Raw genomic sequence first — 25,803 nt, 5'->3', positions numbered from 1 at the left:
TTTTTTATTACAAAGTCAGATATACAGAGAGGAGAGACAGAGAGGAAGATCTTCCGTCCGATGATTCACTGCCTAAGTGACCGCAACGGCTGGTGCTGCACCAATCTGAAGCCAGGAGCCTGGAACCTCTTCTGGGTCTCCCACACGGGTGCAGGGTCCCAAATCTTTGGGCCGTCCTCGACTGCTTTCCCAGGCCACAAGCAGGGAGCTGGATGGGAAGTGGAGCTGCTGGGATTAGAACCGGCGCCCATATGGGATCCTGGAGCGTTCAAGGCGAGGACTTTAGCCGCTAGGCCACGGTGCCAGGCCCATCGTCGAGGTTTCTTTGGGGATCCCCCAGCTGAACCTCTGGACTCAGAACTCGAACCATGGGGAGAACCATAGGATCTGTGGGCTGACCACAGAGTGTATGTGTCAGAACTGAGCCTCCTCAGTGGATCAGATGGAGCAATAGATGGCATACCTAGATGCACGTGGAAGATATGGCAGTCCATTGGCACCTACAGAGGACATCTGGTATCAGCAGAGGAAGGAGGGCAGAACAAATTGGTCAACTACCCACCCAGGCAAGTGTTGGCAGCAAATGTCTGGGTGAATGGAGACTGTAAGGTTGACTATGTCAGCCAATGGACCTTGGAAAGTTTTCCTCATCCTTGGAACAGCATTTCAGAATTATCAAAACCACTTGAGCAGATCCCTCGGAACAAGCTGCACATCCGGGACCCTGGGATGACATCGGTGGCCATTCCCCCATCCCCTGTCCACGGGTACTGAGGTAGTTGGGAGGCTGGGTGTGGCTTCTTCCTTTATCTCCCCACTTCCTCCAGACACAGGAAGAAGAAAAAGAAAATTTGGAAACAATGGTCTCACCCACTTTCTCCTAATCCTTGATCCTTCCCACCCTAATCAATTATGTAAACATCATCAAAAATAAAATTTTAAAAAAGAGAAAGTTATTTGAAAGTCAGAATGACAGAACGGGGAGAGAAAGCTAGGCAGACCTTCTATATGCTGTTTCATTCCTCAAAGGGTGCAATCGCCAGAGTGGGGCCAGGTGGAAGCCAGGAGCTGGAACTCCAACAGGGTCTCCCATGTGGGCGGCAGGGGCTCAGATGCTTGGCCCGTGTTCTCCCTGCCTTCCAAGATGTAGCAGTAGGAAGCTGGGTTAGAAGCAGAGCAGCTGGGGCATGGGTGTGGTAGCCTAGTGGCTAAAGTTCTCACTTTGCACGCACCAGGATCCCATACAGGAACTGGTTTTAATTCTGGCTGCTCCATTTCCCATCCAGCTTCCTGCTTGTGGCCGGGGAAGGCAATCAACGGTGGCCCAAAGCCTTGGGACCCTGCACTTGCATGGAAGACCTGGAGCTCCTGGTTTTGGATTGGCTCAGCTCTGGCCACTGTGGCCACTTGGGAAGTGAACCAGTAGATGGAAGATCTTTCTTTCTTTCTGGGCCCGGCGGCGTGGCCTAGTGGCTAAAGTCCTCGCCTTGAAAGCCCCGGGAGCCCATATGGGCGCCAGTTCTAATCCCAGCAGCTCCACTTCCCATCCAGCTCCCTGCTTGTGGCCTGGGAAAGCACTCGAGGACGGCCCAATGCATTGGGACCCTGCACCCGCGTGGGAGACCCGGAAGAGGTTCCTGGTTCCCGGCTTCGGATTGGCGCACATCAGCCCATTGCGGCTCACTTGGGGAGTGAATCATCGGATGGAAGATCTTCCTCTCTGTCTCTCCTCCTCTGTATATCTGGCTGTAATAAAATGAATAAATCTTTAAGAAAAAAAAAAGATCTTTCTTTCTGTCTCTCCTCCTTTCTTATATCTGACTTTCCAATAAAAATAAATAAATCTTAAAAAAATAAAAAAAGGAAGCAGAGTAGCCATCACTCTAAGTGGCACTCTGCTGTGGAAAATGGCTGTTGCAAGCAGCAGCTATCATGCAATGCCAAGGCACCTGTAATTCTTAGCTTTTATTTTCCTAAGCCATTGCTTCATTTGAACATCAGAATAACTGAATCCAATATGAAACTTAACTTAGGCCAAGAACTCAGAAACTCACAAATACCTTTTGCTTTAGCAATTAAGCACTCTTGGGAACCATGAACTGGCGGTGAAAGCTCCGCTCATACACCAGGATTCCACATGGGTGTTGGCTGGACTCCCAGCCGCTCCACTTGGGATCCAGCTCCCTGCTAATCATTTGCCTGGGAAAGCAGCAGAAGACGGACCAAACACTTGAGCCCTGTTGCCTATGGGAGACACGCCCGTCCCGCTTTTTGTGGCCTTTGGGGAAGAGAACCAGCAGATGGAAGACCTCTGTGTTTCCTCCTCTGTGCTTCTGCCTTTCCAATAAACAAATGTTATAATGATAAAAAAAAAATAATAATAACCCTGGCAACAACCCTCGCCGTGCAGTTGGAATTTACTGGCTTTGTTTCCACAATCTGAGCCAGGTGATTTCAACATTCGCGTGCCTGGAATGTGGGAAGCCCCAGTAAAGCAACCTTGGTGGCTGTCTTGCAAACTACAGGGCTGCTGTGGAAAATTAAGTGAATTTATGCTCTCAGTAGTTCTAGCCCAGGACCTCACTTACACTGTCAGGCTTTGAACTTCATTTTCCGAATGATCTTCACTTGCCAGACAGCTGTGCTGTTTTCTGGGCACAGAGGGGGAAGCCTCAGGAGGGAGTTGGAGAAGGCAGTTAGTTTGTTTATGTCACTGAAACTTACTGCCAGATTCCAACAGCCCAAGTCTGTATGCAGGGCGCCAAGAGGCTCCGCCGGGCCTTGGGGTGAAGCAGAGGGCTTCTGCCCCTCTAGGGGTAGGCCAACTCTTCAGATCTTTCCACGGAAACCTTAAGTCAACATTAGCATTTTTTTTTTTCCAAAACGTGAAATTGTGACATTTTTCCATCCGCCTGGATGAAACTAGCCCACTGCTCTGGGCCTCACATTTCCGTGTTACCCACCCTGGGGTTTTGTGTGGGGCCGACACAGGCTGCAGCCCCCGCAGCCCCGCGGTGATCCCCGGGCGCCCCAAGTCCGGTCCCGGTCCTCCCGGTCCGTCTGGGGGCGTCACCGTGTGATTAGGAGAACCGCGGGATTACTCCGGCCTTTGAAGCAGTGAAGGAGCTCATGGAAATAGTACGACCATTTTGTGTACTGGAGAAAAGAACCTGTTCCCCGCCCCCCACCAACGGATTTCCATGAGTGGGAGAGATTTTTCGTGAAAACAAGAATCTGCAAAAATGAGTCAAAAGGCACACACACTTTTTTTTTCTTAAAGTAAACAAAAGCTTAGTAAAGGCGATGTGGACCGAGGTGATGCCGGCCGGCCGCCCGGGGAGCTCGGCGGCGGGCCCGGCCCTCATGGCGCCCGACGCCGGACGGACCCTCGGCCGCGGGAGCCGCGGGCCGGCGGGGCACAAAGGGCGGGCTCGGCTCGAGCGGCCTCCCCGGCTCCCCGCGCCCAATCGGGCAGGGCCGCCTTCTGCCGCCTCCATCCGGGCGACCTTGGGCTGAGACTTCCTCAGCCCCGGTTTCATCTTTCGGGAAATGGGGGCGGGGGAAGGCATAATGGCTGCCAAGGCTCGGGGCACCACGATGGCGACGACGGCGGCGGCGGCGGCCAGGAGGAGGAGGAGGAAGGCCGCCTCACAAAGGGCCCGGCGCCGGCTCGGGCCTGCCCGCCACCGAGCTCGGCCACCGAGCCGCCCCGCCACCCGAACCCCTCCGCAGCGCCCGGACTCGCGCGGCTTCTAAAACGAGGACAAAGCCCGCCCGGATCTAGAGCGCGCGCGCGGCCTCGGCCAATGAGCGTGCGCCGAGGGGCTGAGTGGCGGGCGGGCGTAGCCAACGGACGCACGCCTTATTGGGAGGTGGCTCCGGCTCCGGCATTATAAAGGGCGCCACGAGTCGGCATTGTCAGGCGGCGGCACCTCGCGGGCCGGGTCCGTGTCGTGTGTGCCTGGGCTCTCTGCGGCTGCGGCGTCCGAGGGAACGCGGCTGCAGCTCCTCCGTCGGCGGAGGGCAGGCCCCGCGGCAGCGCGAGCCCGAGCGCGGCGTCTTCCCCGGCCGGTGGGGACGAGCGGGCCTCGCGGCGTCATCGGCGGCGAGGTGAGCGGCTGGGCCGCGGGCGGGAGGCCGGGCCGGGCGGGCCGCGGGCGGGAGAGCCTGGCCGGCCTGACTCGCGGCGGCCGCCGTGGCGGGGGGCGGGGGGCTCGCTCGTTGCAGGAGCCGCCGCCGGCCAATCGGTCCGACATGTCGGAGGCGAGCGAGGAGCAGCCCATGGAGACGACGGGCGCCACGGAGAACGGACACGAGGCCGCCCCGGAGGGCGAGTCTCCCGCCGGGCCCGGGACCGGCAGCAGCGGCGGCGGCGGCGGCGGCGGTGGCGGTGGGGCCGCGGCGGGCACCGGAGGCGGGTCCGCGGCGCCGCCGAGCGGGAACCAGAACGGCGCCGAGGGTGACCAGATCAACGCCAGCAAGAACGAGGAGGACGCGGGGTAGGTGCGGCCGGGCCCCGCGGCCTTTGTTCCGGGGCCGCCTTTTGTTGGCGCCACGCGGCCGGGGGGGAGGGGAGCGGCGGGCCCGCGGGGCCCCGGGGCTGGACGGGGGGCGCCGCCCCGGGGCGGCCGGAAGCGGGGCGCCGGGACCCGGGCGGCGCGGGGCGCAGGGGCGCAGGGGCGCAGGCCGCGGCGGCTGCGGGGGCGGAGTTGGCGCGCGCCCGGCCGGCCTCCCTCCCGCCTCCCGCGGGGGCGGAGCTGCGGGCCGAACCCAGGAAGCCCGGGCGGCGGGCGGCGGGCGGGGCGCGATCGCCGGGCTGGGGCGAGCGGAGAGCTAGCTAACGGGAGACCCGGCACCCTCGGAGGGCGGATGTGCGTGCACTTTGCGCCAACGGTGGTGGCTTTGTGGTCCTTCTCTGCGTGGAAGCTTAGCCAGGACCGGCCGTTGCTTTGAAGAAGAAAGATCAAGGCTTGCTTACGAGGTTTGCTGCTCTGTATCTCGCCCTGCGATTCTAGGAAAATGTTCGTTGGCGGTCTGAGCTGGGATACCAGCAAAAAGGACTTAAAAGACTATTTTACGAAGTTTGGGGAGGTCGTTGATTGCACAATAAAGATGGACCCCAACACTGGACGGTCAAGAGGATTTGGGTTTATCCTCTTCAAAGACGCGGCCAGTGTGGAGAAGGTAGGCTGGATGCTGTATGCATACGGTGTGGTCCAGAGGGCAGGGACTTCACGTTACAGCAGTCTGGGCAAGGAGGAGGGGGCGTCCCGGCGCCTAGGGGAGCAGCCTTGATGCCTGTTTTATTGTAAGTGTTGGGCGCAGTGCTCAACACTGTCAGCAGGGACTGTGTAAGGGCACACGATAGCTGTGGAGGCGTGTGTTCAGTTTTCAAGGAAGTAAGACTTGAGAATTTCAGCAGAAGAGCTACCAAGGAGGTAGAGCTTAGGTTATCAGATCCTGCCGCTTTGTAGTCCAGATTCCGTGATGCTGACTGAGTTATACAGGAGATGGGCCTGGAACTGGCACCCCTGGCTGGGGGTAGGGGGCTGACACACAGCTTGGGACCAGAAGAGTGAGGGCTGATGTTAAGTGTTGATGTCAGCCCACTGCGTGGGAGAGGTGGAGAAGTGTGTTGTTAGTCAGTCTGGGGTCTGTTTGTGGCCCTCTGCTGGAGAGGGCTTGGGCTTGTCCCAGGTCTGCTGCTCAGGTAGGACCTGACGTTTTTCTGTTGGAACAGGTCCTAGACCAGAAGGAGCACAGGCTGGATGGCCGCGTCATTGATCCTAAAAAGGCCATGGCTATGAAGAAGGACCCAGTGAAGAAGATCTTTGTAGGGGGTCTGAATCCTGAAGCTACCGAGGAGAAGATCAGGGAGTACTTTGGCGAGTTTGGGGAGGTGAGTTGTGAGCCCACAGGCCCCCTTCTTGCCCTCTGCCTGCCAGGGCCTTGTCTGAATTTGCACAGCCCTTCGCCTGGGAGGTGAGGGTGAGCAGCTCTGCCTGTTTCTCACAGATCGAGGCCATCGAGCTGCCAATGGACCCAAAGTCCAACAAAAGGCGGGGTTTTGTTTTCATCACCTTCAAAGAAGAAGACCCCGTGAAGAAGGTTCTGGAGAAAAAATTTCATACCATCAGTGGAAGCAAGGTAAGGTGGCTTCAGGGTTGGTGTGCTTGGCCTCCTTCCTGCAGCGCTGGCCTTCGCAGGTGTGACGCAGGTGTGAGTTAAGGGTTGGCCTTTTCCCCAGAGCCCTCAGGTTAGCTTCCACAGCAGCGATGGCTGTGTCCTGGCAAGGCCATCCGGGAGGCCAGGAGAGGAGCCTCTTTGGCATACCCAGTTGAAAGCAAAAGATGATAGTGTGTGGTGCTTCTGCAGGTGAGGTCTTAGAAGACTCTAAAACTTTTGGGAGTCATTGGTTTTCCTCTGGTGAAGGTTTTCTCTGCTCCAGAACTTTCCTTACCTTCTGTTACCCAATCTTTGCCTGCTTCTGTTCCATTTGGGTTTGGCCCTACTGTAGTTAGCATTTACCGCTGGCCAAGACCCTTGCCAGAGCTGCCAGGATGGGTCAGCCGACCCACCCCTGGAGGTGAGGGGTGGAGGGTTCCTTTGGGAGTCAAGGGGCGAGGCTTCAGGTGGCAGTTGGGAGTTGAGGGTGTGACTGTGGCAGGGCGTGACAGGCGCCTTAAGCAAGAGTGGCTGCCGGATAAGGTGAGGCAGGTAGGGCGGGCTCCGGGAGATGGGAAGAGGGCATGTAGTGAGGCTGTTGAGCTGGTTAGCGGTGGTGGCGGCAGAAGCCCTGCTCTCCACGATGTGACACGGGTGGGAACATTGCAGGACACCATTTAGCTGAGCTGCTGTCAGGAGGTCTGAAAATCGGTGTGTCTAGTTGATTTTATCCAGGTTATTTGCACAAAATTTGTGTTAAAGATTTTGATCGATATTTTCAAACATTTTTATAGAGGACCACACATTATTTCAGTTGATGTTTGCTGGGCAAGCTGAACAAATCCGGCATTCAGCATTCCATCTCTTTGACAACCCCCCCATCTGCATGTAGTAGGGTAGAAATAGATAGCAGCATTTGACAGGGATATTTGGCCAATTACAAGCATGCTGATGTGGGACAGTGTGTAAATGCTTGTCTGGTTTATTTTAAAGATTCATTTATTTTTATTGGAAAGTCAGACATAGAGGAAGACCCTCTGTCCACTGATCAGAGCCGATCAGGAGTGTGGACCCTCTTCTGGGTCTCCCACGCAGATGTAGGGTCCCGAGGCTTTGGGCCATCCTTTTGCTTTCTCAGGCCACAGGCAGGGAACTGGATGGGAAGTGGGGCTGCTGGGACATGGCCGGCGCCTGCATGGGATCCCGGCGCATGCAAAGTGAGGACTTTAGCCACTGAGCTACTGTGCTGGGCCTGGTTGTCTTATTTTTGTGTGTGGGTCAGAGACTTACACATATTTGCTTAACAAAGAGTACCAAGCCCCCACACCTGGTGGGGCTGCTCATAAAAGTGATGGACTCTTAGGGTCCTAAGGTAGCACTGTCTGGCCTGTCCCAACAGAAAAGTGGAAGAGAGGCGTGGGCAGCCCACCCTGAGCCCCAGAAGCTCACTTCAGCATTGTGGGAGATCAGGGTTATGTCTTCTCAAGAGTATTGGACCCTGGCTTGAAGGGCCAAGGCACTGCCAGGCCCTCACATCCTCCCCCACCCTCACTGGCCATCATCATTTCTCCCAACAATGTTGTATCTTGCTCTCATAGTTGTTCTAGAAGGGGCTGACCTGGGGTTAAAACGCCACCCCAGTAATTTTTCCTGGGATTCTCTTAAGAAAGTCCATTGCTTTGAAGTGTGTCTAGGAATATCCAGGTGCAGTCTGCTGCCCGGATAAGCGATTGGCGTTTTGTCCTCTGAAGGCCCGTGTGCTCACTTGTGCCTTTGCTCATCCCTGACCCATTGCCCTCTTGGCTCTCTAGTGTGAAATCAAGGTGGCCCAGCCCAAAGAGGTTTATCAGCAGCAGCAGTATGGCTCTGGGGGCCGCGGGAACCGCAGCCGGGGCAGCCGAGGCAGTGGTGGCGGCGGTGGAGGTGGAGGTGAGTGGAACCTGGATGAAGATGTGTCCCTTTTCCCTGCCTGCATGGAGCTGTCTTCTTCTGGGGGCTCCCTGTGGCCTTGGGTTGTGCTGTGCAGCGAGCACGGGCGGGCAGGCGCAGGAATGGCTCTCTGGGTCCAGGCTGCTTGAGGCTGTGCTGCCACCACCCTGGGCACACACACTGGCTTGGGCCCCGGGGCAGAGGGAGCATTCGTGCTCGCACTGTGAGTGGGAGAGCAGACATGACTGGATGTGCTTTGCTCGGTGGGTGTCCCGCGACTTGGCACACCCATGGGCAGGTGGGCAGAAGGGTAGGGCCAAGCTGTGCCAGGCGCTTACTTCCTTCTATCCCAGGCCCCTCTGACTCCAAATCCTGAACTGCATCTGTATTTAAGGGCCAGACTGCCAGGGAGGGTGGGGGCAGTCCGGGGAATTTGAGTGAGCCAGCAGCTAGGCCCCCACATGAGGTCCAGCATCCAGCGGCTTGGGTTTCTCAGATGCAGGGCCAGACCCAGAGCGCCCTCTACCACAACAGCAGCACCTTGGCTTCTGCCTGAGTTGCCATAGTAACCCCGCCACCCAAAGGGCAGGATCTCCTCCATCCTAGCTCCTGCGTGTGCTAAACGGTCCATGGGCCCCTGTGCCCTGCTCCCCCCACAGGTCAGAGTCAGAGTTGGAATCAGGGCTACGGCAACTACTGGAACCAGGGCTACGGCTACCAGCAGGGCTACGGGCCCGGCTTTGGCGGCTACGACTACTCGCCCTATGGCTATTACGGCTACGGCCCCGGCTACGACTACAGTAAGTAGGAGAGAGGGAGGCCCGACCACTCACCCCCAGGGCTGGCAGGACAGACAGTGCAGGGCCCACTTGGCAGCAGGAACTTTGGAGTCAGACAGGCCTGGTTCGGCCGCTGGAGCTCTCCATTATGGAGGTGGAGCTCAACTGGCCTCGGAGAGGTGGGGAAGGTGCTAGCTACTGCATCAGGTGTGAGGGTCCTGTGAGGACACGGGGCAGGCGCCTGGCACAGGATGAATGTGGAGTAAGTAGTAGCTGCTACCGTTGTTCTCGTCCCTAGGTCAGGGTAGTGCAAATTACGGGAAGAGCCAGCGACGCGGTGGCCACCAGAATAACTACAAGCCGTACTGAGGGCGCGGCGGGAGCGGCCGACGCCTGCACACGCTGGGTTTGGATACGGAGTGAACGCAATTATGTACCAAATTTAACTTGGCAAACTTTCTATGGCCTGTCCCATGTGCATCTTATTTAAAATTTCCCCCTGGAAATCACTCTCCCGTTTACTATTTCCAGAGCGCTAGTTGTTTTAGGCAGCGTGTGGTGTCTCAGGCCAGGGTGGCATTACGGGCTGATTTTTATTACCAGGTTACCCAGAACCAGATTGGAGGGTCTGCTTCCCGCTGCCGCTCTGCAGCCTGGCCCTGTGGACCCTGGTTGTAAAGAGTAAACTGTATCTTAGGAAACCAGTGTCACCTTTTTTTTCACCTTTTAATTTTATATTATTTGTGTCATACATTTCCTGTAATGGAAGTGTTAATTTTACTGTACTTTTTGGTACCTTTTGGGAATCTAATGTATTGTAAGGTATTTTACACGTGTCCTGATTTTGCCACGACCTGGATATTGAAGCTATCCAAGCTTTTGAAATAAAAATTGAAAAACCCCCAAGCCTGGGTGAGTGTGGGATATGCTGTGTGCCCAAAGTTGGGGGGTGCCAGGTGCTGTGGGACTGGGGTGTCCTCCCACAGCAAGCCCCTTCAGCTGTCAAGCCCGGTTTTGGGGTGCAGCTTGGAAGGCCCTGGCCACTCTGACCTTTTTGAACTTTTGAGTTTATATTTTGAAATTATGAGTTTATATCTGATCTAATGACACGTCAGGCACAGCTACATACTCCACATCCTTGGCTGGTTTCCTTTGATGATTGCACTGCCTGGGGCATGAGTCCCCTTTAAAAGGAAATGGCTCCTGAAAGGCAGCTGCTGGAGGGGGAAGAATAAGTGAAAGTGAGATTTCTGTGTCCCAGTGACGGGCCAGCTGAATCTGGGCAGGGTCTGTTACATGACACCCCCTCCCCTAAAACTACTCAGGTGGGGCATGTTTCCGGGAGACTGGAGTGTCCCAAGTCTGGTAGCGAAGGCTTGACGCGGCCCACGTGGACACTGCTTCACCCACTCCTCGGAGTTGCCGAGGGAGGAAATGGCTGCTCCTGCCCTTTTGTCCCATCGGCAAATGCAGACTTCAGTGTGGTGGGAGATTTCCTGGTGGGGGTGCGGACAATGTCCAGTGAAGTTTGAAGCCTCCCAGTGCGGAAGAAGCAAACCTGGGAAGGGCCAAGGCTCGGAATGGAAATGCCCGTGCTCGCTGAGGTGCTCACTGGTGGGGAGGGATGCTTCCAGCAAGGCTGCTCACCTGGAGGACCCGCCTGGTAAGGCTGGCTTGCCTAGAGCCTCAGCGACTCACAGCTTCTCAGCGTCTCTTCCATGTCTGCAACAGAAACCAGAAGCCATCTGGCTTGGTCACCTTCCTCTGCCTTCAGGATCCAGGCTGCTCTCATGGCTTGGGCCCACCAGCCTAGCCACGCCATGTCCTGCCTTTTACTCAGAGATGGGCAATAATTTCCTGAAAAAAAGGCTTCCCAACCATTCTCTGCTCTGCCCAGCACCCCCAGAATGGGGTCTGTGGCATCTCCCTGCCTTCCCTCTCCATGGTTCCTCTCAACCACTCCCTCTCCATCACACCCCCACCACGTAGGTGGATTTGGAGAGGCTCTGGGCTGACCCTCACCTTCCCAGGTGATTAGGAATCACTCTTGGTGTAGATTTTATTTCAGCTGTTCTGTTGACACTGTACAATGCAGCTCCCGACGCCATCCTTGGCTGCCACAGTAGCTTTGTGTCAGCAGTGGATTGCTCAAGCAGGCCAGGTGGTGCTTGGCTCACGAATGCCTTGCTGCTGCCTGCTTTGCTGCTGGGCCCTTGGAGGATACCTCCTGAGGCACATTCTCTGACTAGCTACTAGAGGGCACATCAGCTGCTCCGGCTCCCCAACTCACCTGTAAGAATGGCATCCAGCTTTGCTACCAGGTGCTGTGCATTGTCCAAGCTAAAGCACATCGGGGGCTTGAACTTCAAGACATTCTTCCCAGGGCCATCTGTGCTCAACAGTATGTAGTTCTCCTTGAGCCTGTCAGTAGGACCGCATGGCCTGTCAGTGCCTCTCCCTCCCTCCCTGTGCACCTGCTGGACCCCTCCACATGCGCATAGCCTGGAGGCCTCACTTGGCTGCAGTGCTGCACTGTGTTGTGTGGCTCAGGTGACTCTGGAAGCAATGCCATGGCCAGTAGTGGAGTGTGATCTATAACACCTAGTCCTGCCCCTGGGCTATCGTAGGGCAGACCTTTAGATGGCCAGTTCAAAGAACCCTGATAACAGTAATCTCCTTTGTACCCAAGAATCATTTTTAGCATTATTGGCTGTTAACCTGGTCCCTTCTGTTGGCCCGGATCCCCCATCTTGCTCTGTTACTGCCAAGGAGAGCAATGTCAGAACAAGGCTTGGACTTTGGAGTTAGGTCCACTCTACCCTGGGTGACTCACTGAGCTGGAGCAAAGATTTCATGGCATTGTGAAATGAGTGGAGTCTTCCTGTTCCCTGGAGGGGCAGCTGAGCTGGGGAGGTGACTGGGAATTTAAGGGCTTTGGGCTGGTGGGAAATGGAGGTGGGAATTGGGACCTGTGCTGAGAGGAAACAACACGCCAACAGTTGCAGTTCCAGTTTCCTGCCGTGCAATGGGAGGCAGCAGGGAACGGCTTCTGTGGAGTTCCTGGGTTCTGGCCTCAGCCGCTGTTGGAGTGAACTAGTTCTGCCTTTGAAACGCGAGATGCCAAGCTGTACAAGCCCCAGCTGGGGAAGGTGGGCTCCACCCAGCTGCTGACTGGGGCCCCTACCACACAGGACAGCTCCCAGCACGGAGCTTCTGTGGTTCCTGCCAAAACCAGTGTTGGCTGTCCAGGTCTGAGCCCCAGCCAAGCTTGCCTGCGCTGTCGTTGGAAGCCTTTGCCTTTGAGGAGGGCAGTGATCCCTTCACGTGCAGGGACCCCAGAGTGGATGGGTGGGAGGGGAGAGGTGACTCCCCACTTTGGGGTTCTTGTCCCAGAGGCCAACCTTGTTGGGAAAAGTACCTGGATACCAAGTAGTCTGCCTCTTCAGTTGCTGGTGTCCGTGTGGCTTTATCTTTGATGAGATCCACGCCAATGAAAAGCCCAGCACCCCTAGGGAAGGGGACATCTCAGAAAGCAATAGCATTATGGGCATCCTTGGGAGGGTGGGGAAAAATGTTACAGAAAGGGGTCAGAATGTTCCCATTGCTATGGAGCTTGGCAGAATGGAGAAAAAAAGCTTCCTGGCAGGTGCTTGGTTGCCAGGTGCCTCACCTGATGTCTCCAATGATTGCATGTTTGGCTTTTTGCTGCCTGAGGAGGTCCATCAAGAAGCTTCCCACACAAGTGGCATGGGCCTGGAGCTGCTCCTTCTCCAAGACGTCTAGGACAGCCAGCCCCACGGCACAGGACACTGGGCTGCCCCCAAACTGAGATGTAGACAAAGAACAAGTCAGCCACCACAGGGGTGTCCCCCGTGCAGCCAAGGGCAGCAGAGCCACCACAGGTCTGCAGTGAAGAGTCCAGGTCCCCAGTTCCTCGGGGCTCCTGGTAGTCCAGATTGACCTTCCTGGTCAGGCATCCACCAGAGGCCAGGAGGTGCTGTGCACTGTGGGTGCTAGTGATACTACCGAGAGGTTTTCAACTCTTTGGACTCCGTCCACTGACCTTTGTGAAAGCCATGCACCAAGGAGGAGCCACTCCGGTAGGTGGGGGTGCAAGAAAAGCTGGCATCTTGTGAGCTGTATCCAGCCTGCAGGCTTGGCACAGCACTGGCACAAGTTGGTGGCTAATCTGCCCTGTGGTGCCAACATCCTTTGTGGCTGCTGGATTGTGTCCCAGTAGCTCTGGTTCTGATTCCGTTTCCTGCCTATGGCCTGGGAAAGCAGCAGAAGCCCCAGGTTTCGGACTGCCCAGCTCTGGCTGTTGTGGCTGTCTGGGGAGTGAGCCAGTAAATGGAAAATCTTTCCACATCAAGCTGTAAAGCTCCTTTTCAAATAAAAATGCTAGTTTGGAATGAGGTGCCAACATTTCAAAATGAGAAACTTGTAGCATGCAGGTAGTTATGCTGAATAAAACAACTGAATGCTCTGACCCCTCCCCCAACCCCGTTCCTAATGGGATCTCAATCTACCTGCAGGCACAAAGCAGGAGCAAGGTGCTTTGCAGCACCCTCCCCCCCTTTTTTATGGTTCAAAATGTGTTTATTGTGTGATTTATACGCAACAAACCATGTGTGTTGAAGTGTAAGAGTTCAGTGTGATGTGACAAATACAAGTTTGTGGGAACTGCCCTCACAGTCCACCACTCCTGTGGTTCTCTGAGCACCCACAGGCACCCCTCCCCAGTGACAGGCGCCAGGCAACCACTGGCCTGTCGCCCCCAGTGACTGGTTTTATCTCCAGGCCGTCCTGTAAGTGGTGTAAGAGAGCTGTGTAACTCGTGCCCATTTCCTTTGGCCCAAACCTTTTGAAATTGACCTGTGCTGTCAATTTCAAGATGACATAGAAATGGCAGGGTAAGACCTGCCCACCATCCGACGCCTCCATGAAAGCAGTAACCTTGGCAGAAATTGCCATCGGCTGTTTGAAAACTCAGGCTGGTGAGGAAATGGCGGAGCTATTGGCAGTGCCTAGCCGAGTGACCATTCATTTTAGGTATTCAAGATCATCTCTGCAATTTTCTATATTAGCAATAAACTAAAGAAGCAGACACTGTAATGGGCATACTTGGCATCTCGTGTGGAATTCAGGGGTGGACTGCCACGTCTCAGTGCCTGCTTCTAGCCCTGGCTCCTCCACTTGGGGCGTAGCATCCTAATGCAGATGCTGAAGGGCAGTGGATGATGGCTTGGTGCCTAGGGCGCTTGCCACCCACGTAGGAGACCTGGATGGAACTGACTCCTGGGATTGGCGCAACACAGCCTTAGGTGGTGTGGGCATTTGGGAAGAAAAGTAGCAGATGGAAAATAACTGGCTCTGCCTTTTGAGTAAAAGTGACAAACTAGAAAAGGCACTAGCCAGCCAGCCAGCAAGCAGTGACACAGCCTGGCGGGAGAGGAAACTGACTCTGAGGCTGCTACGTCACATGACTTAACTGTCCAGTTTTCAACAAAGTGAAGCCTGGCCGCACACAGGGAACAAAAAAGCAATTAATGCAGACTGTCCCTGAGGTGTTCCAGGCATTGGCCTTATTAGAGGTATGAAATCTTACTGAAGTAGAAACTGCCAGTAAAGACATTTAAACAAAAAGACCCCAACCCCCAAGAGAAACGGAATGAACAAGTGCCTCAAGGGGCCAGGCAGCAGATCTGAGTCCACAGATGAAACGGGAGCACGTGATGTGTCACCAGGGATGAGACACGAGTTGAAATGAAGCCAGCCTCAAAACCTGTGGCTAGAACTGCACCCCCCCCACCATCTGCAAACCACAAACAATGCCCACAGGGTCCCTGGAAACGAGGAAATGCAAGCCGTAAGAGTCCTATGTAACTTGCCACATTTTGTCTCTCCAAAATGCATACAGTGGGATCCCCACCACCCTGCCAAGATGGTGGAAAGGGTGGTAATTAAGTCATGAGGATATGGCCCTCATAAATGGGATTATAAGAGATGGTGCGGCCACTTAACATGCTGATCCTTCACCATGCGGATGCTGGTTTGTGTCTGGGCTGTTCCACTTCTGTCTGGGAAACAGCAGAGGATGCTTCAAGTCCTTGGGAGAAGAAGCTCCTGGTTCCTGGCTTTGGATTGGCTCAGCTCTGTATCTTGTGGCCATCTGGTGAGTAAACCAGCAAATGGAGAATTTTCTTTCTACAAATCTACCTTTCAAATAAAAATTTTTAAAAAGGACCTCAGAGCTCTTGAGAAAGTATTATATTTACTTGTTTTTTTAAAAGATTTTATTTTTATTGGAAAGTCAGATATACAGAGAGGAAGAGAGACAGAGGGGAAGATCTTTTGTCCGATTATTCACTCCCCAAGTGACTGCAGCGGCTGGAGCTACGCCAGTCTGAAGCTGGGAGCCCGGAGCTGCTTCTGGGTCTCCCACATGGGTGCAGGGTCCCAAGGTTTTTGGACTGTCCTCGACTGCCCTCCCAGGCCACAAGCAGGGAGCTGGATGGGAAGCAGGGCTGCCGGGATTAGAACCGGCGACCATATGGGATCCTGGCACGCTCAAGGCGAGGACTTCAGCCGCTAGGCCACTGTGCCGGGCCCGTATTATATTTATTTGAAAGGCAGAGTTATGCGGAGAGAGGGAGAGCGTTTGCATCCACTGATTGACTCCCCACTTGGGTACAGCAGTCAAGACCATGCTAAAACCAGGAGTCTAGAGCTGCGTCTCGGTCTCCCAGTTGTCGGAGACCTGAGAACTTCAGCCATCTGCTGCTTCCCCAAGTGCATCAGCAGGGAACTGCATCAGAAGTGGAGCAGCCGGGACTCAAGCCAGCACTCACAGGATGCCAACATGGCATATGGCAGCTGAACCCACTCTACCATAATGTTGGCTCCCAGAGGTCTCGTCTACTTCCCTCACCCAGAGTGGGTACAGCAAGAAGCTGGCTGGCTGGCTGCAACCTGGAGAGGACACTCAATGGAGCTCAGCCATGTGACACCCTGAGCTTAGGTGTCCAGCCCACAACCATGGGAACCAGCCCATGGATGACAGATCTTTTCCTCTGTCATTCTGTGTTTCAAATAGAATAAATTTTTTGAGCAGAGATGTTCCATCTGCTGGTTTACTCCCCACGTGGCTGTAATAGTCGGGGATGGATCATGCCAAGAGCCAAGAGCTGCTGGGTCTCCCAGTGGGTGCAAGGGCCCAAGCACGTGAGCCATCCTCTGCAAGGAGCCAGGTAAGCTGGGACTTGAACCGGCATCCAAATGGATGCCAGAGCTGCAGACAGTGTTCCAGTCTGCATGCCTTAACCCACAGAACTCCAACACTGGCTCCAAAAACCAAGGGGCTAGATGGGAGATTAATACACAAAAGCCCGTATCAACTACATCAGCCTGAAACAGCAGACACGGAAAGTCACCATTCAGGTACGAACACCAGATATCTAGGACTAAACCTGATGATGGGTAAGATCTCCAGGGAGAACTGTCAAACAGGGACAAGTGCCCTGTTCACAGACAGACGCAATTAGCAGGTTTACTCTCACATTGATCTGCAGGCGTATGGGGGGGCGAACAAGTAGGTGGGAACTCGCTCGCCGTCAGATAAATCAAGCTACAGGTCAAGCAATTCTATCAAAATCCCAACAGGGATTTTTGAAAGAAATGTTTAAAGAGAATTCTGAAATTTAAATGATAGACTAAGGGCCAGGAATAGATCTCTTTTGAACAAACAAACAGGTGAACTAGCTTTCTTTCATGACAGCTATGAAAACCTGTTGTAATCACATAATGTTACAGGAGCACACAGAACAACTGACCCAAAGAGGTGAGGATTTAGCCACGGAACCATTGCGGCAGGCCTTCAATTTTTCTTTTTAATTGAAATGGGCAAAGACACAGAAGAGGAGACACATGTAATAAATATAAGGAACTAGCTGCTTCTCATGAGTTAGGACAGGGCACAGCTAGACCATAGTAACTGCCATTCTGTGCCCCACTGGGCACATGGGGCGAGGAGGTCTATGAGGCTTGGGCCCCTGTGCCCAAGTGAGAGCCCTGGAAGTAGCTCATGGCTTCAGATCAGCCCAGATCTAGCCACTGCAGCCATCTGAGGAGTGAACCAGTGGATGGAAGGTCTGTTTCCCCTTCTATGTAATACTGACATTCAGGTAAAAACATTTTTATTTGTGAACCTCAGAGTTACAGAGAGAGGACAGGATAGATTCCCATGTGCTGGATCACTCCCCAGAAGGCTGCAATGGCCAGTGCTTGAGAAGGCTGAAGCCAGGAGCATCATCCGAGACGTCCACATGTGTCCAGGGGCCCAAGCACTTGACTGTCCTCCATTGCTTTCCCAGGGAGATGGATTGGAAGTGGAGCAGCCCAGACTCAAACCAGTGCTCATATAGGTTCTCGTGGTGCAGGCAGAGGCTCAGCCAACTATGCTACAATGTTGGCCCCCCAAATAAATAAATCACCAAGTAACTGATGAAACACAAGAGGACGCTGCAGGGACAGAAAGATCAGGATCCGTTTCCATGATGCAGCTCGTCCTTCCCGAACACACCGCCCCTTGCCCTCTGCACTGCTGACTCCTGCACTGCGCTGGCCTCACCTCACACAAGGCTCAGTGCACTCTGCCCACCCCTGGGTGTCCTCTGTGCTCTCCCAACTTCTGCTACCCATCGTTAGCCATGGGACCAGGTGTCTACCCGCCGGTCCTCCCGACAGCATGACACGTTGCCTGGGTGAGGTGACAGCCTGCTGAGGGCAGCAGCCATGTCCCTCCCTTGGTGCCCTATCCATGTGGCCAAGTCCTCCCAGTTGACACTGGCTCTGTGGGAAGACATGGTATGTTCTCTGTCCTCTCCTAAACCTCCCTGGGGTTGGGCCAGACTCAGGCTTCCTGTCTCAGCCAGGCTGGTCTCCTTGCTGGCAGCTCCTTTTCCATATGGGCCATCACAGTTCCTCCCAAAGGATGCCTTGGGACCAGGGAGGGCCTCCAGGCCAATGTGCACCTTCACCTCCCTGTGATTGCTGTCCCAGGGCTGCCTCCCTCACTGTGGTGGCACCTGCTCTGCACCCCGGGCCAGGGCGTGCCCCCGCCTTGCAGCTGTGTCTGTCACCAGCACACACGTGCTCCCGGCTCACAGTGCTCACATGGCTGGGCATGCCGAGGCAGCATCTGCTGGGAGCACAGGACAGGCCTATGGCCTGTAATCACTCAGCCACTCCCTGTCTCAGTACCCTCACTCACCGTGTTGAAGTACTCGACGCCAGTGGCCTCAAAAGCCCTTGCCACGGCTTGTGTCGTGGCCACACAGGCAATGGGATGCCCATTGCCAATAGACTTGCCCATGGTGACGATGTCGGGCACAAAGTCCTCCCCCTGCAGCTGGAAGGCCCAGAAGTGCTTGCCCACCCGGCCGAAGCCAACCTGGATCTCGTCGGCGACAAACAGCCCTCCGGCCTTGCGGATGTGCCTGTGGCATTGGACAGACGGGAGCAGCAGTCAGCACGGCGCGGGCTCCGAGTCCTGGGAGCTTGGACTGCAGACTTTCCTAAGGGCTGTCCTCACGAATGTCTGCCCAGGAGGCCCGGCTCCCCCTGGCAGAGCCCAGTCCAGTCCAGCCCTTGCCCGCATTCCCCCACTCACCCTGCCACCTGGGAGAAGTAGCCGGCAGGGGGCACGATCTGTCCTGCTACGCTGGGCAGAGACTCGGCAAAGAAGGCCGCAATCTGTGGGTGAGATGCATCATGGGAGTGAGGCCAGAGACACAGGGAGGCGAGAGTGGCCTTGCTGCTGATGCTGGCCTCATGTGGACCATAGCCCCAGCACTGCTGCACCACTCACCTGTGTGTGTGTGTGTGGGGGGGTGTTACTCAGTTTACTGCCTAGATGCCCTGAGACCATTGGCTCTTGGCTTCCTGCCCAACCTTGAACTCTCCCAGCCCTCCTGGAATCATTGGGCATGCCCATGGCTCCGAACTCTGTCACAGCTCAGACGCCCCTCCTTTCCCTCCACTGGGATAGCAGCACCACGCCTCCTGCAGATGCCACCTAACTGTCCGTGTTACCACTGGGTGGGTCTCTGCCCCCAGAGCTTGGCTCCTCACTGTCCTGTCTGAAGCCCCTCAGGGACCCTTCTGTCCATATCCATGCCTTCCCCACCATGTTGGGCCTTAGCATGGCTCGGAGGCCGTCGCTTAGACAGAAAGGAGCTGACGGGCTGAGAAACTGCCATGGGGTGGCCAGGGTGCATGTCTGCCCGGGCTGTGCAGGCATCCACACCTGTGGGTCAGCTTCCTCACCCTGGTTCTGCCAGTCCTGCTGCTGCAGCCTCTGCTGGCCCTGGACTCACACATAGGCTCCACTCCTGGGGTCCATGTCTTCCCTCCCTCCCTGCCCTGCCTCCTCTCCACTGCCTGGAGATGGCCTGGGTGGCCTGACCAGCTTCCTCCCACCCAAACCCAAAGCCACACAGTCCCTCTGTTGGAGGGACCTTCAGCATGGCACTGGGGCTCCAGCCCTTCTCCAGGCTCACTTCCAGCCCATCTTCTGGGAGGCTCCTCATCCCTGGGCAGAACCCATCTCAGGGGATCTCCCTTCTCTCTGTGTCTAACTCCTTCCTTTTCATGACCATAGTGGAATAGTTCCTCCCGTGAGAGCCGCTTCAGGCCCACTCTAGTTAGCCCGGGCCCTGGACACCTCTTCATGCCCTTAGCAGTAAACCAGTCTACCCGCATCCTCAGGACCTCACTCTGGCTCAGGAGAGGTGACGCAGTGGCACGGATGTGGTTACCTTCCTGCCCTGCGCCTGCGCCCTGCTGACCACACGTTCTACTTCACTGGCATAGGCCACGGCCGGGCTGGGGTGGTCTTCCCGGTACAGGCCCCGGTAGGTGTCTGGGAGAGGTGCCTGCAGGGATGGACGGGACCACGTCATTGGGCTGCAGAGTGGGCACAGACCTGGTCCTGACCTGGGCAGTGCATACCACATGGACCCACTCCTTCTGGCCGTCCAGGTGCCGGAACTTGTAGGGGCTGATGTCAACCAGAGAGCTCAGGTGCCCGTGGTAGGCGCTGTGGAGGAGAGTGGCCAGTAAAGGCTTGGGGCCCCAGGCCCGATCCCTGCCCACCGCACACCAGGGAGGTCAACGATTCAGCTTCAGCTCCTGAGCGCTTGGGCCAGGGCCAAGCACAGGCCCAAAGCTCAGCAGGACTTCCTGCGAGGCCATGCCCTGGCTGTGATGCTGGTTCCCGGTTGAAGTTCTCTGGGCTCTGTACCATGGGGTCTTCACTGCTGTGATGGATCATATTAGATGCATTCAGGCTGCGAGCCTGGGCGTGGGTCTCCCGGGAGCCACAGCCGGGGCCAGTGTGAATACATACATTGTCATGGGAGCCACTTGCACCCTCTTGTGATGCTCTGCTCGCTGCCTTTCCAAGCTGTGGCTCAGAGGTGGCTCCATGCAGACAGGAGGTGCCAGGCCAAGTGCCATCTCTGGCTGCCACCTCCCTGCTCGAGGCACCAGACACCAGCGCCTTATGGGCCCTCAGCAAGCACGTGCAGGTATGAGCTGGCTGCTGGGCCACACTTACTGGTCCAGCACCACCACGTCCTGGTGTCCCGTGTACTGGCGGGCCAGCCTCAGGGCCAGGTCATTGGCTTCCGACCTGTGACAGAGAAGGCGTGCTCGGTTTGCACAGGTATCCGAGGGCTTGTAAGGAGCCCTGCCAGCCAGGGGACATCCTTCCAGCAGTCAGGAGTTAGTGCCCACTGTGCTGGCCCTCCTGGGGTTACATTCAGGGCTGAGTCATGAAAGCCAGAGAGCAAGTGGGTGCCATTTTGAAGGTGCCACGGCCAATACAGAGTCCCCAAGCACAGATCAGACATGGCCCTACTTTCGACAGGGGGTGCTAGGGGCTGGATTTTGTCACTCCTAGTTTCACATGTGGAAGCCTTCGCCCCTGCCACCACCTTAGAAAGGCCCAGGTGTGGCTGTGTTTTGAGGCGATGAAGGGCAAAGGAAGCCTGGGGGCTGCTGCTGTGTTATCACCAGTCCCAACAGCATCCCATATGGGTACCGGTTCTAGTCCCAGCTGTTCCACTTCCCAACCAGCTCCCTGCTAATATGCCTGGAAGGGAACAGAGGATGATCCAGGTGGCTGGGCTTCTACATCCATGTGGGAGACCCGGGTGAACTTCCCTGGCCCAGCCCTAGCAATTGTGGCCATTTGGGGAGTGATCTGTCTTCCTCTGGCTATGTAATTCTGCCTTTCCAATAAATCTTTCAAGGAAAAAAAAAAATTTGAAGAGGAAACCTGGACACTCGAAGAGACCCTGGGGTGTGCATGCGCAGAGGAAAACACGTCACGCTGCGCCCACAGTGAAAAGTGGCACATGGAACCCAGGAGAGAGGCCCTGGGGGAACGGAAGCTGCTGGCCTCTGTGGTGCTGTCACGGGGCCCTCTGGCAAAGGGGGCAGTGAATCCTGTGGAGGGAGTGGGCTCAGGGTACCCACGCCTGAGGGCAGGGGCAGCCAAGCAGACACTGAGAAACGGTAACAGGGAAGGAGCATGGCCTGCTTCCATTTTGGTTATTTTTAAACATTTTGTTTTAAAAATGTATTGCATTTATATGGAAGGCAGAGTTAGAGAAAGAGAGGTACAGAGGTCTTCCATCTGCTGGCCACCCACAGCTGAAGCCAGGAGCCAGGGCAGAGGGCTTGGGAGGTGTTGTTACGGGGAGGTGGGGCAGAAGAATGTGGTTGTGGGCAACAGCAGGTGTGCTGGCTCTGAGCAGGAATGGGAATGGGAGAAGCCAGAGGTGGGGTCAGACTGGTGCTAACGGGGTTCCGGAGAAGGCTGGGGGTCAGGCGCTGGGCTCCCCCCCATACCACATGTTGGCAGAAGATAACGTCATTACCATGTCAAGTTGGAGATGTTTGTCAAGTGAGAACCTCCAGTTCCAGTTCATGGCAGTGGGGGTTCTGGGATCATGACCTAAATGTGGGAGACCCCAGCCCAAGAGACAGGCGAAGGGATGGGCTGAGATGACACAGGAAGGGGGCTCAGAGTGCAGAGGTAGCCCAGAACAGCCCAAGGGACAGAGGAGGACATGGCCACGCAGATAGAACAGCCAGAGAAGCTGGAAGGAAAGCCGCCATTGCAGCGTCCTGGAAACAAGAGAAGGTAGTGCTTCCAGGGACAGGGCCAATGTCAGGCAGTGCCGTGAGCAGGTGAGGACAGGCCAGCAGGCAGGGACCGCATGGGCAACGTGGCGGCCACACAGATCAGCACATGCACCACACAGAAGCCTCTGGGGTCTCAAGCTCGTCCCCTGTGCTACTGAGGTTCCGGTGGCTCCAGTGCCCAGGTCCTCATTCTCCCCGATAAGAGTGCTGTTCTGGCTCCACTCACAGTTCCTTGTTGTCTCCTATCGGCAAATTCCACTTTCCAGAAGTCACCCAGGGGTGGGGAAAGGGGAGAGGGGATGGCTGACTCGAGCATGGGACTCTAAAATGTTCATGGAGAAGTGTATTATAAGACCTGGCGCAGTAGCCAAGTGGCTAAAGTCCTTGCCCTGCATGTGCCGGGATCCCCTGTGGGTGCCAGTTCACGTCCCGGCTGCTCTATTTCCCTTCTAGCTCCCTGCTTGTGGCCTGGGAAAGCAACAGAAGATGGTCCAGGTCCTTGGGACCCTGCATCTGCATGGTGGACACAGACGAAGCTCCTGGTTTCAGATCTGCTCAGTTGCAGCCATTGTGGTCGCTTGGGGAGTGGAGTGAACCAGCAGACAGATGATCTTCCTGTCTGTCTCTCCTTCTTCGTAAATCTGACTTTCCAATACATTTTTTTTTTAACAACAAAAAAATGTGTATTATGGGAAAATCTTGCCTGTGTTTCACAAATTCCTGTTTTAGCTTTAAACTCCACTTTCTACAAACTTCTCAAGCTATTATTGCCACAAGTAGCAGTGACAATGGCGATCGCACTCATGCGCGTTTCTCTAACACAGATGCCACTTCCTGCAACTTAGCAGAACTCTCTCCCAGGTGTGCTCTGACCATCTTTCCGTTCCTGCCCTGCCTGCCACGTGGCCGTGTCATCGCTGTCCCCCTGGCCGCTGAGCTGCCACCTGCGCACGGCGTTCTTGTCTGCTGCCTGCCCCGGCGATGTAATTTCCCCAATTAGAGCCTCCCAGGGCTTTCCACTGCTCTTGGGGAGCCTGGCTGGTAAGGCCCGGTGTCAGTTCGTGCCCTCTCCTCTTGCCTTACGGATGCTCAGTTGGGTTCCTTCGTGTGCCCAGGGGCCGTGCCGCTTCTGCCACTGGGCCTTTGTGCAGGACAGTTGGCAGTGCCCAGCCTGACAAGCACTTCTGATGGAGCGGACACACCCTTGCTTTCTCCTCACCCTGCTCCATTCTCAGCTCCTGAGCCCCAAGCCCTAAGAAACAGGTGTTTCTTCAGCCACATCTTCTAAACAGGTCAGGTCCCCCAGAGCTCGGAGGCCTCAACATCCTTGGACGCTTCCTCCAGACCACAGCTCCTCTGGCTTTCCTGGAATTCTTTGAAGAATCCCTCCACGTTTCCACACCTTACTGTTTGTTTAAGGGTGGGGACTTCAGCGACAGGCACCTTACTTAGTCCCAGTAAAGATCCTAGAAGAGTGCCGGCTGCTGCCAGGGGCAGGATCTCACCGCAGCAGGCCTGGTTTCCAGCTGGAGTGTGTGCTGGGGGCCAGAGCAGCAAGGGCGCCTCTGACCTGCGTCCTCCTGGCAGCACCCTGTACTCTGTGGTCTCACCCTCTGGCTAGGGGGCTGGCCGCAGTCCACTTACCCAGAATTCAGGAAATAAAACACACAGAGCTCATCCGGCAGGGTCTGTGCCAGCCGCTGCGCGTACTCCACAATGTTGTCGTGCAGGTATCGGCTGTTGGTGTTGAGCACCTGGTTCTGTTCGTGTGCAGCTTGGACCACGAGAGGGTGGCAGTGCCCCACTGCAAGAGGGCCACCTCCATCACATGGCCCACTCTGCTCAGCCCATCTCAGGGACCCCCACTCACTCCCACTCAGCCCAGCCAAACCCACCCAGTTACAGAGGAAGAGGCAGAGATCGGGGAGGAGAGATGCCAGCTCTGGGATCCCTGAGCTTCTGGCAGAAGAAGGATATCTTGAAAAACCCATGCCTGCAAGATGGCTTTCTGATGCCTTCTGCTCGAGGCGGGTAGGGAGCAGGGGTACAGCAATGGCGGGCACCGTGTCTGATTCCACCCGTCAAAGGGGGCTGGTAGGAATGTGGGCTGCCAGGGCCAAGCAGGACAACTGAGCAAGTATGGGCAGCAGGCAGTTCCGGGCGTGTTCTTAAGACACCTCGCAGCCTGCACCTACCATGACTACAAGGGTGCTCTGCACAGCGGCACAGCAAGGCACAGAAGATGAATTCACTCACCCAGGACCACAGAGTGCAGGTGGGACAGACCGTGCAGTCTGGGACCTGAGGCCCTGCTTTCACCTCTGTTTTATTAACTTCCAACTTGCCAATGGGTTCCCGTCTTGCTTCACCTCCCCAGCAGCCCCAGCTGGAACACTTGTTTCCAAGCCCAGCTTCCTTGCCCGCCCTCGGAAGGGGTCCACAGGCCCAGGCCCAGCAGCCACTGCCCATGGCCACAGCTCTCTGAACTCATCCTCAGGGCCACGCGGCATCTGAGCCACACACCGACATCTCTGACTCACGCTTAGGTCAGCAAGCCAAGGCTTGCAACCTTCCAGAATTTCATCACCAGGACCGGATCATCTAAGCGCATGTGGGTGGTAGCTCAGTTTCCCAGGGGCTTCTCCACAAGCCTCACTTCCGGCCCGGTGCCCAGCCTCAGTCTCCTCTCCTGCCCTACCAGCCTCAGGGAGCATACTGACCGTGAGCCACATTGTTGATGCAATCGAGGTACTCCGCGCCCTGCTCGTCATACATGTACTGTCCCTGGCCTCGGACCATCTTAATAGGATCCTCAGGAAAAAAGAGTCTGCAGGAAGCGCTGTGGGCGACAGGCGAGGAGGCAGGTCCACCACCCAGGCTCCTGCTGCCCCTGCCTGGACGTTAGTTCAGTCTCCGCCCCTCCCCCCGACTCCAAAGTACAGGAGGCCTCAGCCGCAAGAAGTCAGTACAAGTCGAAATCATTTGTTTGGTCTCTTGAACTCCCCGTGGCGGTGCAGCCTTCTGAAGGTGCCGGATGGCTCCTGGGCAAAAGTGGCTGCCACGCCGGGCGGGGGGCTCCCCGCGGCTGTGTGCCCGCTGCGGCCCCTGCTGTCCCTCCCCTTCGCGGGCGAGCCAGTCCCATGCCTGGGCGGGACGCTGCCCGCGGTCCCTTACCGGGCTTGCCAGCCCTGCGCCCTCCCCGGGTGCCAGGACACTGCCGGGCGCGCGCCGCCCTCGCCGGGACGGCGGTGCGCAACGAGCCCTGCGTGGCCGCGACGGACCCCACGGGGCTCGGCGCCGGGCGCTGCCGTGGCGCGTCTGCGGCCCCCCCACCCCGCGCCTGCCCGCAGCGGTACCTGAGGAGCCGCCGGCGCAGGGCCAGGGTGTCGGCCTTGGCGCGCCGCTCGGCTGCCATGACGCTGGCGTGGCGCGGCCTGCGGGCTCCGCCCTGCCGCCCGGCCGCCTGGCTCTGCGGGTCCCGCCCCGGGCGGCCCTGCGTGCGCTCACGTCCCCGCTCGGGGAGGCCAGAGGGGTGGGCTCTCCGCTCGGCAGCCGGCCAGGCTCGGGCTTGGAGTGGCAGCGCGGGGGTTTAGGCGGGAGGCTGTGGCTGCTGCCCCTTGGCTTGGCAGGGCCGGGGCGCTCTGCTCTTGCGGAAGGAGCCGGGGAGCCCGGGGCCTCCCCGTGCGGCCTGGGGGAGGTGGTGAACCCATCAGTACCG

General features: G+C 56.5%; 2 protein-coding genes across 5 annotated transcripts; one reads left to right on the top strand and one right to left on the bottom strand.

The window, feature by feature from the left end:
• The first annotated feature begins 4,027 nt into the window (after positions 1–4,027).
• Positions 4,028–9,574, top strand: HNRNPAB (heterogeneous nuclear ribonucleoprotein A/B). 2 transcript variants are annotated; one of them, XM_058677284.1, is made up of 8 exons: positions 4,028–4,110; positions 4,228–4,499; positions 5,016–5,184; positions 5,741–5,899; positions 6,016–6,147; positions 7,977–8,094; positions 8,754–8,894; positions 9,172–9,574. In XM_058677284.1, the coding sequence occupies exons 2-8, from the start codon at positions 4,255–4,257 to the stop codon at positions 9,240–9,242; spliced, it is 1,035 nt and encodes a 344-aa protein (XP_058533267.1). In that variant the 5' UTR covers positions 4,028–4,110; positions 4,228–4,254; the 3' UTR covers positions 9,243–9,574. The 2 variants fall into 2 exon arrangements, with proteins under 2 accessions (XP_058533267.1, XP_058533268.1); XM_058677285.1 differs by lacking the exon at positions 8,754–8,894.
• Positions 9,575–10,231: 657 nt separating this feature from the next.
• Positions 10,232–25,582, bottom strand: PHYKPL (5-phosphohydroxy-L-lysine phospho-lyase). Of its 3 annotated transcripts, XM_058677282.1 has the most exons (12): positions 25,442–25,582; positions 24,806–24,924; positions 23,730–23,889; positions 20,491–20,565; positions 19,884–19,971; positions 19,691–19,807; positions 18,544–18,626; positions 18,145–18,370; positions 12,544–12,698; positions 12,292–12,381; positions 11,164–11,294; positions 10,232–10,595 (listed from the first exon to the last, which is right to left on the bottom strand). In XM_058677282.1, the coding sequence occupies exons 1-12, from the start codon at positions 25,498–25,500 to the stop codon at positions 10,552–10,554; spliced, it is 1,347 nt and encodes a 448-aa protein (XP_058533265.1). In that variant the 5' UTR covers positions 25,501–25,582; the 3' UTR covers positions 10,232–10,551. The 3 variants fall into 3 exon arrangements, with proteins under 3 accessions (XP_058533265.1, XP_058533264.1, XP_058533266.1); XM_058677281.1 differs by lacking the exons at positions 24,806–24,924; positions 25,442–25,582 and having other exon boundaries at positions 23,730–24,111; XM_058677283.1 differs by lacking the exons at positions 20,491–20,565; positions 24,806–24,924; positions 25,442–25,582 and having other exon boundaries at positions 23,730–24,111.
• Positions 25,583–25,803: the final 221 nt, after the last annotated feature.

Source organism: Ochotona princeps, chromosome 19, assembly GCF_030435755.1.
Source record: "Ochotona princeps isolate mOchPri1 chromosome 19, mOchPri1.hap1, whole genome shotgun sequence".
NCBI lineage: Eukaryota > Metazoa > Chordata > Mammalia > Lagomorpha > Ochotonidae > Ochotona > Ochotona princeps.
This window is presented reverse-complemented; position numbering and strand designations above follow the sequence as displayed.